Source organism: Sciurus vulgaris (assembly GCF_902686455.1).
Source record: "Sciurus vulgaris genome assembly, chromosome: 4".
Lineage (NCBI taxonomy): Eukaryota > Metazoa > Chordata > Mammalia > Rodentia > Sciuridae > Sciurus > Sciurus vulgaris.
The window spans coordinates 88,815,410-88,831,538 of NC_136464.1; the positions used below are offsets into that span (position 1 = coordinate 88,815,410).

General features: G+C 39.8%; 1 protein-coding gene across 8 annotated transcripts in view; it reads left to right on the forward strand.

The window, feature by feature from the left end:
* FRMPD2 (FERM and PDZ domain containing 2) overlaps positions 1-16,129 on the forward strand; it is a gene marked incomplete at its 5' end in the record, with an annotated part of 157,434 nt that overhangs the window by 69,135 nt on the left and 72,170 nt on the right. For all 8 annotated transcript variants that reach the window (XM_079135851.1, XM_079135857.1, XM_079135858.1 and 5 more), the window contains 2 exons: positions 6,370-6,525; positions 11,974-12,159. In XM_079135851.1, coding sequence (XP_078991977.1) covers positions 6,370-6,525; positions 11,974-12,159 — 342 coding nt within the window. The remainder of the gene's footprint in view (positions 1-6,369; positions 6,526-11,973; positions 12,160-16,129) is intronic.

The following is a 16,129-nucleotide window of genomic DNA, read 5'->3' on the forward strand; positions in this document are numbered from 1 at the left end:
AGTTGTTACCAAGTTCTGTAGTCTCCAAAGTCCCTCTGCATTCTCTCACACTGCTGTATGTTTCTTCATAGTATTTATAATCACCTGGCATGATAAATCCATTTATCAGTTTTATTTTCATTCTCCTTGCTATAATTTGGATCTTGAAAATCCTTGAGGCCCATGTGTAAAGACTTGGTCTCCAATCTGTGATCCTTTTGTGATGCTTAAGAACCCTGAAGAGGTGGGCTAGTGGAATGAAATTAGGTCCCTGGGTTTTGCTCTTGGAGGGAGTATTGGAATCCTGGCCCCACCTCTTCCTCTGTCTTAGTTTCCTGGCTGCCATAAGGTGAACACGCTTTCTCTTCCATACATTCCCTCCATGTTGTACAGTGCTACCACAAACCAATGCAACAGGGCCAAGTGACCATGAAACTGAGCCAAAATGAAACTTTCCTCCTAAAAAGTTGATTATCTCATGTATTTTGTCACTACAATGAAAAGTCAATTAACATACTCCTGTTCGAATCAAATATGCCTGAGGGGTTTTGTTTGTTTTGTTCTATTCATTTCCTCAGAATCAAAGTGGTACCCGAAACACAGGGAATATGCCCGAGAGCTGTTGGTCTGAGTGGAAAATGAACTGAGTTCAGGCTACTGGACTGGATGGCACTATAGATAGACCATCCATCAGAAAAGTCAGCAGTTTGCTTGCCAGGGACTTGTAGTGCAATTCCCATTCCTATCCCCATTCTCCTAAGTCCTGAGTCCAAGAGGACTGGGACTTTATTTCTGCTACTGACACCAAACTGACCCAGGAAGGCAGTTCCCAGAGCTAGCCTGGCTTCCTCACTCTCCTTCCTCCAGCCCTGTCAATATCTACCCTGGAGCTCCTTTCTGTCCTCAGCCCTAAGACTCGGGTGGCTTGGGCCAGCCCTTTATGCCTTTGTGTTGCTACATTTGGGACCCTTGGGAGGAGGGTGCTCTGAGTTATTGGTGCCCCTGTGAATCTTCCAACTGTCTTTACTGTAGGCTCTAGATCACTCATGCATGTGGCTAGATTGGACAGGACAGGGTATTTTCCAGGGGCAATGTAGTCTATCCTTAGCAGACTCTAAGGTCAAGAGGAGTGATCCTGAAGTCCTGGAGTTGGACAGAATGGGGTTCAAAGCCTGACTATTAGTAGTTAGTAGCTACATAACTTTGGGCATCTCTGAGCCTTGACTTTTTCATTTGTAGAATGGAAAATAATAATAATGCATATATAGTGTCTGGCACATAGCAATTTCTGTTGGCAAGCTTTCCTTCCCTTTCCCCAGAATTAGGAATGCTTTAATATAAAATTACACAACAGTAAACCATCAGTCTATGGTTTCAGACTTATGATGTGAAACCTGAGTCTAACTATAATGCTTAGAGACACTGCAGGGCAGGCCCACTGAGGGCACCTGGGAGCTTGAATAACACTTACTCAGGTTTAGAATCTTTCCAATGGCAAAATTTCCCCAGGGTCCTAGAGGCCCAGTCCTGGCTCTGTATTACTATATATGCCTGTGTTCTCTAGAGAAATAGAACCAATAGGATATCTCTGTCTGTCTGTCTATCCATCCATCCATCCATCCATCCTTCTACCTAGAGCTGCTTTATTATAAGGAATAGGTTCATGTAGTTATGGAGGCTGACCAGTCCCCAGTTCTGCAGTTGGCAAGCTGAAGACCCAGGAGGGCAGATGGTGTATTTCCAGTCTGAGCCCACAGGCAGAAAACTTGCATCCCAGCTTGAAGACAGTAAGGAAGAGAGTAGTTCCTTCTTATTTATAGAAGGGTCTGTCTTTTTGTTTTATTTAGGCCTTTAACAGATTGCTTGAATCCTACTATTATGGTTTGAATGTGTTCCCTCCAAAGTTCAGATTGGAACTTACTTCCCATTTTGATAGCATTAAGTGGGACTTTTTTGAGGAGTGAACAAGTCACAAGGGTTCATGAAAGGATTAGTGCCTTAAGAAAGGGTTGGCACAAACTAACTTAGGCCCTTCCCATTTTCCTTCTGTCTTCCTCCATGTGAGGATGCAGCAGCAAGCCTCCATCTTGGAAGCAGAGTATTTAGCAGCCCTCCCTAGACACAAGTGCTGATGTCTTCTCAGGATCCAGAACTGTGATAAATAAATTTCTGTTTTTCTGTAAATTACTCAGTCTGTGGTATGTTGTTATGATAGCACAAATGGGCTAAGACACCTGCCACATTAATGAGGGTGATCTGTTTTATTTATTCTGCTAATGTAGATGTCAATCTTATCCAAAAGAACCCTAATGAACATAACTAAAATTTGACCAAATATCTGGGCATCCTATTGCCCATTCAAGTTGACACACAAAATTAACCATTATGATGCCTCATTCTGGTGATCTCCTGTGCCTATCCAGTTTCTGTTTGACCCCACTTTCCTTCTGCTTCCATCTGATCTCATTCTCCACTTATGACTCCCCACCCCCAAATCCTGCCAAGTCTCAACATTTCTGGGTGCCACTAGGGTCCAAAGTATTTCTGAGATGTTCTCTGATGCCCACCATGTGGCTCCCAATGCAGACCTTTTACCTTTTTTTGTGTGTGTATGAAGGCAATAGGATACACAAACCTAATTCATTTATACATTTACTTGCTTAGTTCTAATTTATGGACTGCCTGCTTCATGCTTAGCACCACCTAATCCTTAATTAACCCTGAAAAGCTAGGTTATTTGCATTTTCAATTGAGAAAACTGTGGCTCTATGAAGTTAGGTAAGCCAGTGAGAACCCAACCAGGACACACTTCTAGAACTTTGCTACACTAAGCACCAGAAGCTGTAGTGGGAACTTCAAAGGCATCAGGGAGGGGAAATCCCTTCTTTGTGTCATTGAGTGAGCTGGAGGAGGCCAGTGTACCCAGGAAGCTTTAGGTTTTTCACCATGGACTGAGATTAGGTAGCCATCAGGCTGGTTATGTAACATGTGTCACATCAGGGGGAATTAGTGTGCCCTCCTAAGGGCTTATATTTTGTTTGATGAGTGGTTCTGGTGCTGAGGAAAAAAAAAAAAAAAGATTAGCAAGACACTGTTGTGAAAGATTGGGAGCCCCTGAAGAATTTTAAGCAGGGAAGTAACATGATTACATTTGCATTTTAAAAAGGAAGACAAAGGCAATTTAGTACAAAAATAAATCTCCTTAATCACATCATCATGGCAGAACAACCTTCCTCTGGGCATATTCTCTTCCAGCCTTGATCACATGCAGGGATTTTTATACAGTTGTAAAGATTGCCACATTCAATTTGTAGTATGCTTTCTTACTTCATGGTATATGTCTTCTATGGCCTTCCTGATGATCATTTATAGTGGCTGTGCGTCTTATGAGTCCACAGGGCTGGGTCTGCCTTCACTTGTCCATTCTCTTACTCTTGGGGATTCACCTGATACTGCCATGTAAGTGATAATTACCATTATTATCATTTGAATTGCTTCTGATCTTTCTTTTATAAATGAAATAGTAATGAATGTACTTGTGCCTGGAGCCTTTTTAGTTCCACATAGACTTCTTCTTTTACATATATTCTTGCAATGAGATGCTGGGTTAAAGATTCTAAAGGCTTTTTTTTTTTTCTTTTAACCCCCAAGTGTCTTAATAGACTATTTATTTACTCTGGTACTGGAAATTGAACACAGCTTTACCACTGAGCTGAGATACATCTCCAGCCCTTTCTATTTTTTTATTTTGAAACAGGGTCTCACTAAATTGCCAAAGCTGCCCTTGAACTTGTGATCATTCTCCTCAGCCACTGATCATTCTCTGCAAGTCACTGGGATTATAGACCCGCACCAACACAACCAGCTTAATAGACATTATTTTTTTAGAGCATGTGTTAGTCAGCTTTCCATCACTGTAACAAAATAACTGAGATAATCAACTTACAAGAAGGAAAGATTTATTTCATATTAAGGTTTCAAAGGTTTCAGTCCATGGTTTCTTGATCCCATTACTTTGGGCCCATGGTGAAGTAGAACATCATGGTTAGAGGCCTGTGGTGGATCAAAGCTGCTCACCAGCTGGAGACTGGGAAACAAAAAGAGAGATAGAGAGGAAGGAGCTGGGGTCCCAATATCTCTTTCAAAGACAACCCCCACCCCAGTGACCTAACTTTCTTTCACTAGGCCCTACCTCTTAAGGGTTTTACCTACTCTCAAAAGCACTACAGGCTGATGACTAAGCCTTTAGCGTATGGGCCTTTGGGGACATTTAAGACCCAAACCACACCAGAGCAGTTTTATGTTCATGGAAGAATTGAGTGAACAGTATAGAGATTTCCTATATCCCTTAGCCCCTACACACACACACACACACACACACACACACACACACTATCCCTTTATAAACACTACAAATCTTATGCACCAGAATGCACATTTCATAACCCAATGAGCCTACCTTAACTAAATGCTATTACCCATAGTCTTGGGTTCACTTTTGGTGTGGTACATTTTACAAGTTTTGACAAATGTATAAAGCTGTATATCTGCCATCATAGTATCATGTAGAGTAGTTTCATTGCCATAAAAATCCTTTGAGCTCTAGGTTCATCCCTTCTTCTACCTAAACCCTGACAACCACTGATCTTCTACTGTCTTCATAGAAGAATGTAATACAATTGGAATCACACAGCATGTAGCCTTTTCAGATGGGTTTCTTTCACTTCATTATATGCATTTAAATTCCCCCATGTCTCTTCATGTCTTCATAGCTCATTTCTGTTTAGCTTGAAAAATATTTCATTGTCTGGATTTACCACAGTTTATTTATCTACCCACCCACTGAAGGATAGCCTTTGCTTTCAAATTTTGGCATTTATGAATAAAGTTGCTATAAACATCCATGTGCAAGTTTTTGCTTTTGCTTTTGGATTTTGTTGCTGGGGATCAAACTCAGGTCCTCATGAATGCTAGGCAAGCACTCCACTGCTGAGCCACATCCCCAGTCCCCTGTACAGGTTTTTCTGGGGACATAGGTTTTCAGATCTTTCAGGTAAATTCCAGAGGACATGGTTACTGGATCCTATGACTAGAGTATGTTCAGTTTTGGAGGAAACTGTTAAATTCTCTTCCGAAGTGGCTACTCTATTTTGCATTCCTTTTGGATCTCCTGTTACTCCATATCCCTACCAGCATTGAGTATTGTCAGTGTTGTGGATTTGGCCATTCTAATAGCAACCTAAAACACTTTTTAATGCATGAGATTGCTGAGCAATTTCTCTCCCTTTGAGTGTCTGCACTCAAAGAACCTGGAACCTGCATGGGCCAGTACCACTGGAGGACTCTCAGCCCACCACCGTAAGGTGGTAGCACAGCTAAAGTGTAAGATGTAGCATACGTATATTGTTCCATTTAGGTCCCCTTGTCCGACAAATTCACCTACACTCTGCCTAGGGAAGACCAGATTCTTCCAGTTCCCAGCTGTTTTCTTTGTATGTAATTGCATTCAAAGCTGGGGGCAATGGTTTTCTCAAGGGTACTGAGAAAATTATCCTGAGACCATAGAAAGTTGATTCACAAACACAAAAGCAGGGTCAGTTTCTCTCTCTGCCCAATCCTGCCATCTTCATTCTTTTTTTTCTTTTTTTAAATTTTTTGATTCTTTGTACACAAATGGGGTTCAAATTTCATTTCTGTGGTTGTACACAAAGTAGAGTCACACCATTCATGTAATCATACATGAACATAGGGTATGATGTTTGTCTCATTCTATTATCTTTCCTTCCCCCACCCCTCCTCACATCTCATTTCCCTCTACACAATCCATCCATCCTCCATTCTTCCCTTATCCCCTCCCTTCCATTATGTATCATCATTCACTTATCAGAGAAGCTGCCTTCATTTTTTACAGAGCACCCTGAGACCACTCCTACATGAACTTCAGCATTCTTCTCTCTGTCCAAGTCTGTGTTCATAGAACTCAGTATCAGGTAGTGGGTGACCCTGACCTTCCAGCCTCGCCTCGCTTACAATAGTGTGACCTTGCATCAATGAAATGATTTCCTTCCTCATGGATCTTGGCAATGGCAGTAATACTGCCTCTTTTGCAAATTTATTGTAATTAGATTGCTAGTCTACTGAGTTCTAAAGACGACCTGGCATACAAAAAATACATCTAAATGGATGACTCTTTTCTCCTTTCTATTCATATCATATGGTTTGGCCCCATTTCTAATATGCTAGCAGATGATGTTCTCAGTGGGCACCTCAAAGAAGCATCCTTGTCATGGGGCCCTAAAGGGTTTGTGTCTACAGACACATTTTTTTTCTGCTCATAGTCCCACAGAAGACATCTTGGTTATGCTTCTTTCTTCTGCATCCTATTTTCAGCCAACAGAAAGTAAGACGTATTTTCGAGTTGAAGATTACATCCCAGCAAGCCTGATAGAGAGAATGACTGCTGTCCAGGTCCAAGTTGAAGTCTCAGAGATGCACCGACTCTGTTCTGCACCATGGGGAGAGGATGCTGAACTGGAGTTCCTAAAGGTAAGATCTTGGGACTCTGAGAGACATGTTGGTGCTCAGGGGGATGCAGCAAGTGTTCCCTTCTGAGGCCTTCTCTGGGGACCAGATGGGCTCAACCTGCAAAGTAGGTGCAGGCCAGAATCTCAAACTACAGGAGGAAAGAAGCCTCCATTGCCCTGAGGGGATTGGAGAGGTTTCTGGAAGCAGGTGGCATGGGAAATTAACTCCAAAATAGGATTTGACAGGCTAAGGTGGGTGCTATAGGGCCTATCTTCAAAATTAGAGCAGCATCCTTGACAATTTTCTGCAGATAGGGAGACCGCATTCCTATGCATGGCACCCAGGACAACTGAAATACAAAACTGTGGCGTGAGTCCTAGCAAAGTCATTAGAGGACTTCTAGTGTGCAGACTTGGGGTATCTGTCTTCAGAACAACACAGCTAGTGGTCCATTCTTGGGAACATAGCTCTGTTCCACTCTCTTCACCCCTCAAGTAAAAGCAGCATCATTTCAATGTGCATAAATTCACAAGCATCCATGATGACGACTACCTTTGCTCACTCCACAAACTCTGCTCACTGTGGGTCAGGTACGGTGGGAAATGGAGACAAAAAGCATGTGCTCCCTGCTTCTGCTGAGTCCCAAGTTCTGAGTTGACAGACACATAGTCAGAGGCAGGTAACACTGTGATAAATGCATGTGAGAACAAAAATACCAAGATGGTGGGATTGGGGGTGAGGAGTGAGTGATCACTTTTCCTTGCAGGTACAGCTGGGGGTCTGTGAAGGGGGTCCTCTGGATCCTCCAGGACAGGATATATGACTGCACTTTTAGATTTGGGAAGCAGTTACAAAAGAAAGCAAGGAAAGTTATGTATTTTTCTGTACATGAGCCTCCTGACATGAGCAGAAATAGTATGTCCACATTTTCATGACTTTAACAGCGATGAATGCTTGAAAGCAAAACTACTGAGAGGAGACCTGACCTTTTCTCTTTGGCTGGTCATTTAGCAGAACCCTCCCAGTGATATCATGGGTCAACCTGAAATGGTTTCATTTGAGAAGCCCCAACAGAAACACACTTGCTACATTCCATAGTCCAGTCTTCATGTGGGTTTCCTGTCAAGAGAATGTAGCATTCCCTTGATGAGGAACAAGTGGGGTCTTTAAAGCTCTCTAATGGTAAGTGATCACAGAACCAAAACACCAAGCTGAGAAGTCACAGACTTAGCCCATTGGGAAATTTCCTCAGGGTAGATGCTCTCTGCCATCCTCTCCCAAGCCCAGCTTTGTGTGCTAGGCTCACTGTTTGTGTTCCTCCTTTCCATGATTGAACAATGAAAAATTATTTTAAAAGCAGCCATCTCAGAAGCAAAAATGCAGAAAACATGTTTTCCCCAGTCTTTCACAGGAAGCCCTGAATAGATTTGATTTCATTTGCATGCAATCTTCATTGTATCAAGGAATACTCTGGCTTTCCCAGTTCCCCCTGGTGGACTGGATGGAGTTGCTGATGATGTAGACTGCTTGCCCTTGGCACAGAGAGATGAACTAGACAGGGCTTTGTTACCCCAGAGCACACTGGGACCTTCCTCATTAGGGTGTGAGTGTGTTGAAACAAATCCTTGTTTCTCTTTCATTATAAAAGTAAACATTTTCCATCATTCTGCTCCTTGGAGTTAGTGCATTTACATTTTTGTATATTCACCCTCCTCTCTTTATTCTATGCATTCAAATGTATGTATGTATGCACATATATTTAAAAATGAACATATATTTTTTCCAGTATGGGACTATTGTAAACAATACTGAGATTAGTATTTTTCTATATAAATCGTTAGCTGTATTTCTGCTTAATTTGTTAGGCATAGAATCTCTTGAGTGGAATTACAGGTTGATAGTAACAAGCAGTTTAAACATTGCTAAGACAATGTGCAGTATATTCTTTTCTGGGCATTTCTTATCTCTTTTACTAGGCTGTAAATGCCTGGAGGGCCCTAGATCCTTAGAACCTATAGCAGAGATCAGTTACTCTATAAATAGTGCTGGATTATTTAATCATAGCTCCTCATAGCTCTTTTATTTTATTAAAAAAAAAACTCAAAAAACAATCACGATGCCTAACTCTGCTGGTTCATCACCTCACAATAGAAGCAGACTTGGCAGAAATCCAGGGTGGGGTAACACTGAATACCATCTTCTCTCTGGAAGATTCACAGCTACAGTAGCATATTAACCCCAGAACAACCTGTTTAAGGTTAACTCACTGTTTTCTAAACTTCCTGAACCACAGACCCATTTTCCCACACAACTACAACTTGTGATATGTAATTAAAATGATTTTGGTTTTTTAACTGTTGAACTTGTACTGGTTGTATCCTGTATTTTTCGCTACTTAGAATTATAACAAATGCATTCTCCAGATAATTGCAAATGCTTTGTAAACATCCTTTGTAAGAGCTGCCTGATACATCACCCATTTTAAGGCAGAGTTGTCTTTAGGACACTATGCACTGCCTGAGGGCTAGTCTCCTCAACCTTTCCTGGCAAGCCTGCACTGAACAGAATTCTGAGAAGGGATTGTCTTGATTAATCAGCATGTTTTCTTAGGAAGGATTCTCAAAAGTGGAATTATAGGGTTAAAGGATATGAGTTGTTGTGAATCTCTGAGTGAACACCTAGAAATAACAATGCAGTTGTTTTCAATAGTTTTTGGTAAAGCAATTGTGCTCCATGGGCTGGTGGACAGGATCACCTGGTTCCAGTCTCATTTTGATGTCTGCTGTCAGGACAGGGGACCCTAGTAGGATGGCCCTTATCACATGAAGACGAAATGACCCTTTGAGAAGAAATTAGGCAATACCCATATTGGATGAATGACACCATGGGAGATTCCCTAGTAGACAGGGGGCAGAGACAGATAATGTTATTTTATTTCTTCCAGACTTAAGATGCCCTTGAAAACATTTTGTATATTTATGATTCCAGGCTTTCTGTATCCCCTGTCTTTTAGTTTGTGAAGCCTCAGGAACAAACTGTCTCACATGAACATATTTCTCGTCCTGGCTCCAAAACAGAAACTTTGGATGATTACTTGGATCAACTAAACAATTTGTCTTTCAGATATACTTAATTGATGAATTTGCCCTTGGATATTTTTACTAAAACATCCTAATACCAAAAGTTAAAACATCATATTCTTTAATAGAAGGTTGTTCTGATATATGTAGTAAAAGAGAATTGAAAACATTCTTTTCAGATTGATTTTGCCACATAAATATGATCCACTGTATCGACACCAAACTGCTTTCTTGGTCCTGTACTTTGCTTTATATTTATTTTAATAGGACTTGATGTTTTGGGCATGCATGCCAAGAGGTGACATGAAATGGAGCTGACATTTGATCTTCTTGGAAACGAGGGAAAGGTTGAATATAGTTATTTGCAGCACATGAATCCAAGTGAATGGTAAAGCCAGGTTGAACTCCGCATGGCAGCACAGTTTGGGCAGAAGGGTCACCAATAATTTCCAAGTAACCAGTAGCTGACCAATGGGTAGTAGATACCAAAGCCCTTATTTCCCTTTCCTGAGCACAGCTATGATGACACTTGGTTATGTGGCTAAAACAGGAATCATTAATTTGCAAGTAATGATCTGGACCATCAAGCTGTATTAGATACAGTGTAAAGCAATACTTGTATGCTTTTCGACTATTCTTATGGCATAAGGAAGTCATAGAGACAGTAGATACTACTGTTACAGGTATCAACCATTTCCTACTGAAATGAAATTCCTGTAACAGTAGTATCCACTGTCTCTTTGACTTCCTTATGCCATAAGAATAAAAGATGAAAGTGGCATTTTCAGGGAAAAGTTGAATTTTGTTAAAAAAAAAAAAAACTTTCACTTAACTGAAGAATCTGAAGAATTTGATCTGTAGGGACAAATTGTTCAGTTGACCTGATTACTTAACCCTTTTGTACCTCTGTCCTCTCCTTTTAAAAAGAGATAGCTATGCCTATCTCTTAGGATTGCTGTGAAGATTGAACAAATAATGAAATAAAGCATGGGAAATGCTTAGCATAACACTATCATATAAGAATGATACCAGTACTCAAGTATTGTAACCCTCTCAGTATAATTAAAAAATAAAATAAAGTTAACACTAAGTGATTAACAAGTGTAAGCAAGTCTAGCAAAGGCATTTGTAGTCTCATAAAAACTAATGCTTTAAAATGGTTTTTAAAGAAATATCACATTCAATTCTTTAAAAGAATTCACTTTATTGTTTAGGGGTGACTCTACTCTGTCATACCTTAATCACCTGCCCAACCTGGTCACTGGTTATTTCAACGTCTGTGCTCAGTAAATACTGTTTTGAATGATAATGAAGATGACATGTCTCTTGAAAGTTAAAAGAAGAGTCTCAGCTTCCAGAAATTTAATTGAAACCATGTGGAGAGTCATGGGATCTACAGGCATTATCACCCATCTGCAGAGATTATTTATCAACAGATGGAGAGCGGCCAGCAATGAACCTGAGGGAGACAAAAGCTGTAATTTTTCCCTGCTTTTGTGACTGTGCTTGGGGATGAGAAAGATTGGGTAGGACATGGCACTCTCTGCTAGGGGGTAGAGATGAGGTACCAGATACCACCAATGAAACCCTCTGAGAGGATTACAAGTGCCTGGAGCAAGATGTCCTCTGCCTGGTGAAGATAAGATGAGAGAGCCCAGGATAGAGACATATCTACCATTCAGACATAAAAACACGTATTTGAGTTTATATCTTAAATTCTCCTAAGAATTTAGTTGGCCAGATGCAGTCTCCAACTCTGATTGACTCTTGGCCCCTGGAAAAATTCAGTTTCCTGGTAAACTGAGAGATCTGGGACTGTGGGGGATCCTATGAAGGCATTGCTGCATGGTAAGAAATACTAAAGTGATGGGACATTTTCTCTGCAAGGTGTATATGGCTCATCTTGGTTTGACACTTATGCCAATGATTCAGAAGTTTGCTTTCTGTGTCTGAGCCTGTGTTTTTCCATCTGTAACATAAAGAAATTGGACAAGATAACGCCGCAGGTGACTATGATTTGCACAATTGGAAAAAGGAATTACTTAACTTGAGATGTTGCAGGAGAGCCTCAATTCCAAAAACACGTGTTCAGAATTATTCTTTTACTGTCATATAATTGTGTTCCAAGTGTTGCTTAAGGACTTCCACAAATAAAAGATTCAATGAGTTAAAAACACACTACACACACGTCATCATATCAGAGGTGTACCCATATATATTTTATAAGAAATCTATATCTATATTTCATAAGAAAATGTTTAGCTGGGTGTTTCCAGCCTTACTGGGTGATAATAGCTATCTCTTAATGTATTTTTCCCAGAGTGGTTTGGGCCCATTATTTTAAACCAGCCTGCCTATCTCTCTTAAATGGAACTATTTCTTGCTCTAGATCACTCAGAAACTCCCAGAATATGGAGTGCTGATTCACCAGGTTTTCCCAGAGAAGAAGAGACCAGAAGAGGAACTGGCTTTGGGCATCTGTGCTAAAGGTGTCATAGTATACGAAGTGAAAAACAACAGCAGAATTGCAACTTTACGGTTTCAGTGGAGAGAAACTGGGAAGATCTCAACTTATGTGAGTGTAGCTTAGTTGATAAATTACCTGTGCTTCCTTTTCCTTTGATCTGCTGCCCCTTTAAAGGAGCCACCAAACATGCTCACAGTTCAGCCTTAAGTTCACCCGCATACTTATACATGGGGTTGGGGGCGTATATGGAAGAAGTCTACCAGGTAATTTTGGGAGGTCTCCAGGAAGCCAATTCTTCCTACTATCCCTTGCCAGTCCCTCACAAGTCCTGATGAAGAGTCTTTAGTCTTCAGCCTAAAGGGTTTTTCCTTTCCCTCTAGATAGTTTCCCTAAACTTCCCTAAATTGGGAAATCCATCAAGTTGAGAGCAAGTTTAGAGGTGGGAGATGGAGGAGGAGAATAGATTGCAGGTTGAATGGAGTCCGCGAAGTTTGGAAACATCTTCCTTCTTCTTCTTCTTCTTTTTTTTTTTTTTTTTTTGGTACTAGGGATTGAACCCAAGGGCAAATAACCACTAAGCCACATCCCCAGCTCTTTATAGTTTTTATTTTTATTTATTTATTTATTTATTTTTTTTATTGTAACCAAATGGGATACATGTTGTTTCTCTGTTTGTACATGGCGTAAAGGCATACCATTTGTGTAATCATAAATTTACATAGAGCAATGTTGTTTGATTCATTCTGTTATTTTTTCCCTTCCCCCCACCCCTCCCACCCCTCTTTACCCTCTATACAGTACTTCCTTCCTCCATACTTGCCCCCCTCCCTAACCCTAACTCTAACCCTTCCCTCCCCCCCATTATGTGTCAACCTCCACTTATTAGCGATATCATTCGTCCTTTGGCTTTTTGAGATTGGCTTATCTCACTTAGCATGATATTCTCCAATTTCATCCATTTGCCTGCAAATGTCATAATTTTATCATTCTTTATGGCTGAGTAATATTCCATAGTATATATATACCACAGTTTCTTTATCCACTCATCAATTGAAGGGCATCTAGGTTGGTTCCACAGTCTGGCTATTGTGAATTGAGCAGCTATGAACATTGATGTGGCTGTATTTCTGTAGTATGCAGATTTTAAGTCCTTTGGGTATAGGCCAAGGAGTGGGATAGCTGGGTCAAATGGTGGTTCCATTCCAAGTTTTCTAAGGAATCTCCACATTGCTTTCCATAGTGGCTGCACTAATTTGCAGCCCCACCAGCAGTGTATGAGTGTACCTTTCTCCCCACATCCTCGCCAACACCTGTTGTTGCTCGTATTCTTGATAATCGCCATTCTAATTGGGGTGAGATGGAATCTTAGGGTGGTTTTGATTTGCATTTTTCTTATTACTAGAGATGTTGAACATTTTTCCATATGTTTGTTGATTGCTTGTAGATCTTCTTCTGTGAAATGTCTATTCATTTCCTTAGCCCATTTGTTGACTGGACTGTTTGAATTCTTGGAGTAAAGTTTTTTGAGTTCTTTATAGATTCTGGAGATTAGTGCTCTATCTGAAGTATGATTGGCAAAGATATTCTCCCACTCTGTAGGCTCTTTCTTCGCATTGCTGATAGTTTCCTTTGCTGAGAGAAAGCTTTTTAGTTTGAATCTATCCCAGTGGTTGATTCTAGCTTTTATTTCTTTTGCTATGGGAGTCCTGTTAAGGAAGTCTGATCCTAGACCAACAAGGTGAAGATTTGGACCTACTTTTTCTTCTATAATCTGCAGGGTCTCTGGTCTGATTCCGAGGTCCTTAATCCATTTTGAGTTTAGTTTCGTGCATGGTGAGAGATATGGGTTTAGTTTCATTCTGTTGCATATGGATTTCCAATTCTCCCAGCACCATTTGTTGAAGAGGCTATCTTTTCTCCATTGCATATTTTTGGCCCCTTTGTCTAGTATGAGAAAATTGTATTTATTTGGGTTTGTGTCCGTGTCCTCTATTCTGTACCATTGATCTACCTTTCTATTTTGGTACCAATACCATGCCGTTTTTGTTACTATTGCTTTGTAGTAGAGTTGAAGATCTGGTATTGCAATACCCCCTGTTTCACTCTTCCTGCTAAGGATTGCTTTAGCTATTCTGGGTTTCTTATTCTTCCAGATGAATTTCATAATTGCCTGCTCTATTTCTGTAAGGTACGTCATTGGGATTTTAATTGGAATTGCATTGAATTTGTATAGCACTTTAGGTAGTATGGCCATTTTGACAATATTAATTCTTCCTATCCAAGAACATGGAAGATCTTTCCATCTTCTAAGGTGTTCTTTAATTTCTTTCTTTAGTGTTGTATAGTTCTCATTGTAGAGGTCTTTCACCTCTTTTGTGAGATTGATTCCCAAGTATTTTATTTTTTTCGAGGCTATTGTGAATGGGGTAGTTTTCCTAATTTCTCTTTCTGAAGATTCATCACTTATGTATAAAAATGCGTTGGATTTATGGGCATTGATCTTGTAACCTGCTACTTTACTGAAATCACTTATGAGTTCTAAGAGTTTTCTGGTGGAATTTCCTGGTTCCTCTAAATATATAATCATGTCATCAGCGAACAGGGATAGTTTGAGTTCTTCTTTTCCAATTCGTATCCCTTTAATTTCTTTGGTTTGTCTAATTGCTCTGGCCAGAGTCTCAAGAACGATGTTGAATAGAAGTGGTGAAAGAGGGCATCCCTGCCTTGTTCCAGTTTTTAGGGGGAATGCTTTCAGTTTTTCACCATTTAGAATGATATTAGCCATGGGCTTAGCATAAATGGCCTTTACAATGTTAAGGAATGTTCCCACTATCCCTATTTTTTCTAGTGTTTTGAGCATGAAGGGGTGCTGTATTTTATCAAATGCTTTTTCTGCATCTATTGAAATAATCATGTGATTCTTGACTTTAAGTCTATTAATATGGTGAATTACGTTTATTGATTTCCTGATGTTGAACCAACCTTGCATCCCTGGGATGAAACCCACTTGATCATGGTGCACTATCTTTTTAATATGTTTTTGTATGCGATTTGCTAAAATTTTGTTGAGAATTTTTGCGTCGATGTTCATTAAGGATATTGGTCTGAAATTTTCTTTCCTTGATGAGTCTCTGTCTGGTTTAGGTATCAGTGTGATATTGGCTTCATAGAATGAGTTTGGGAGGGTTCCCTCCTCTTCTATTTTATGGAATACTTTGAGAAGTATTGGAATGAGCTCTTCTTTAAAGGTTTTGTAGAACTCGGCTGAGAACCCATCTGGTCCCGGACTTTTCTTTGTTGGTAGGCTTTTGATGACTTCTTCTATTTCAGTACTTGAAATTGGTCTATTTAAATTGTGTATGTCCTCCTCATTCAGTTTAGGCAATTCATATGTCTCTAGAAACCTGTGGATGTCTTCGAAATTTTCTATTTTGTTGGAGTATAGATTTTCAAAATAGCTTCTAATTATGTTTTGTATTTCCATCCTGTCTGTTGTGATATTTCCTTGTTCATTCCGAATTTTAGTGATTTGGGTTTTCTCTCGTCTTCTCTTTGTTAGTGTGGCTAAAGGTTTATCAATTTTGTTTATTTTTTCGAAGAACCAACTATTTATTTTGTCAATTTTTTGTATTGTTTCTTTTGTTTCAATTTCATTGATTTCAGCTCTGAGTTTAACTATTTCCTGTCTTCTACTACTTTTGGTGCTGTTCTGTTCTTCTTTTTCTAAGGCTTTGAGCTGTAGTGTTAGGTCGTTTATTTGTTGAGTTTTACTTCTTTTATTAAATGCGCTCCATGAAATAAATTTCCCTCTAAGTACTGCTTTCATAGTGTCCCAGAGATTTTGATATGATGTTTCTTTGTTCTCATTTACCTCTAAGAATTTTTTAATTTCCTTCCTAATATCTTCTGTTATCCATTCATCATATAATAGCATATTGTTTAATCTCCAGATGTTGGAATAGTTTCTGTGTTTTACTCTTTCATTTATTTCTAACTTCAATCCATTATGATCTGATAGAATACATGCTAGTGTCTCTATCTTCTTGTATTTGCTAACATTAGCTTTGTGGCATAATAT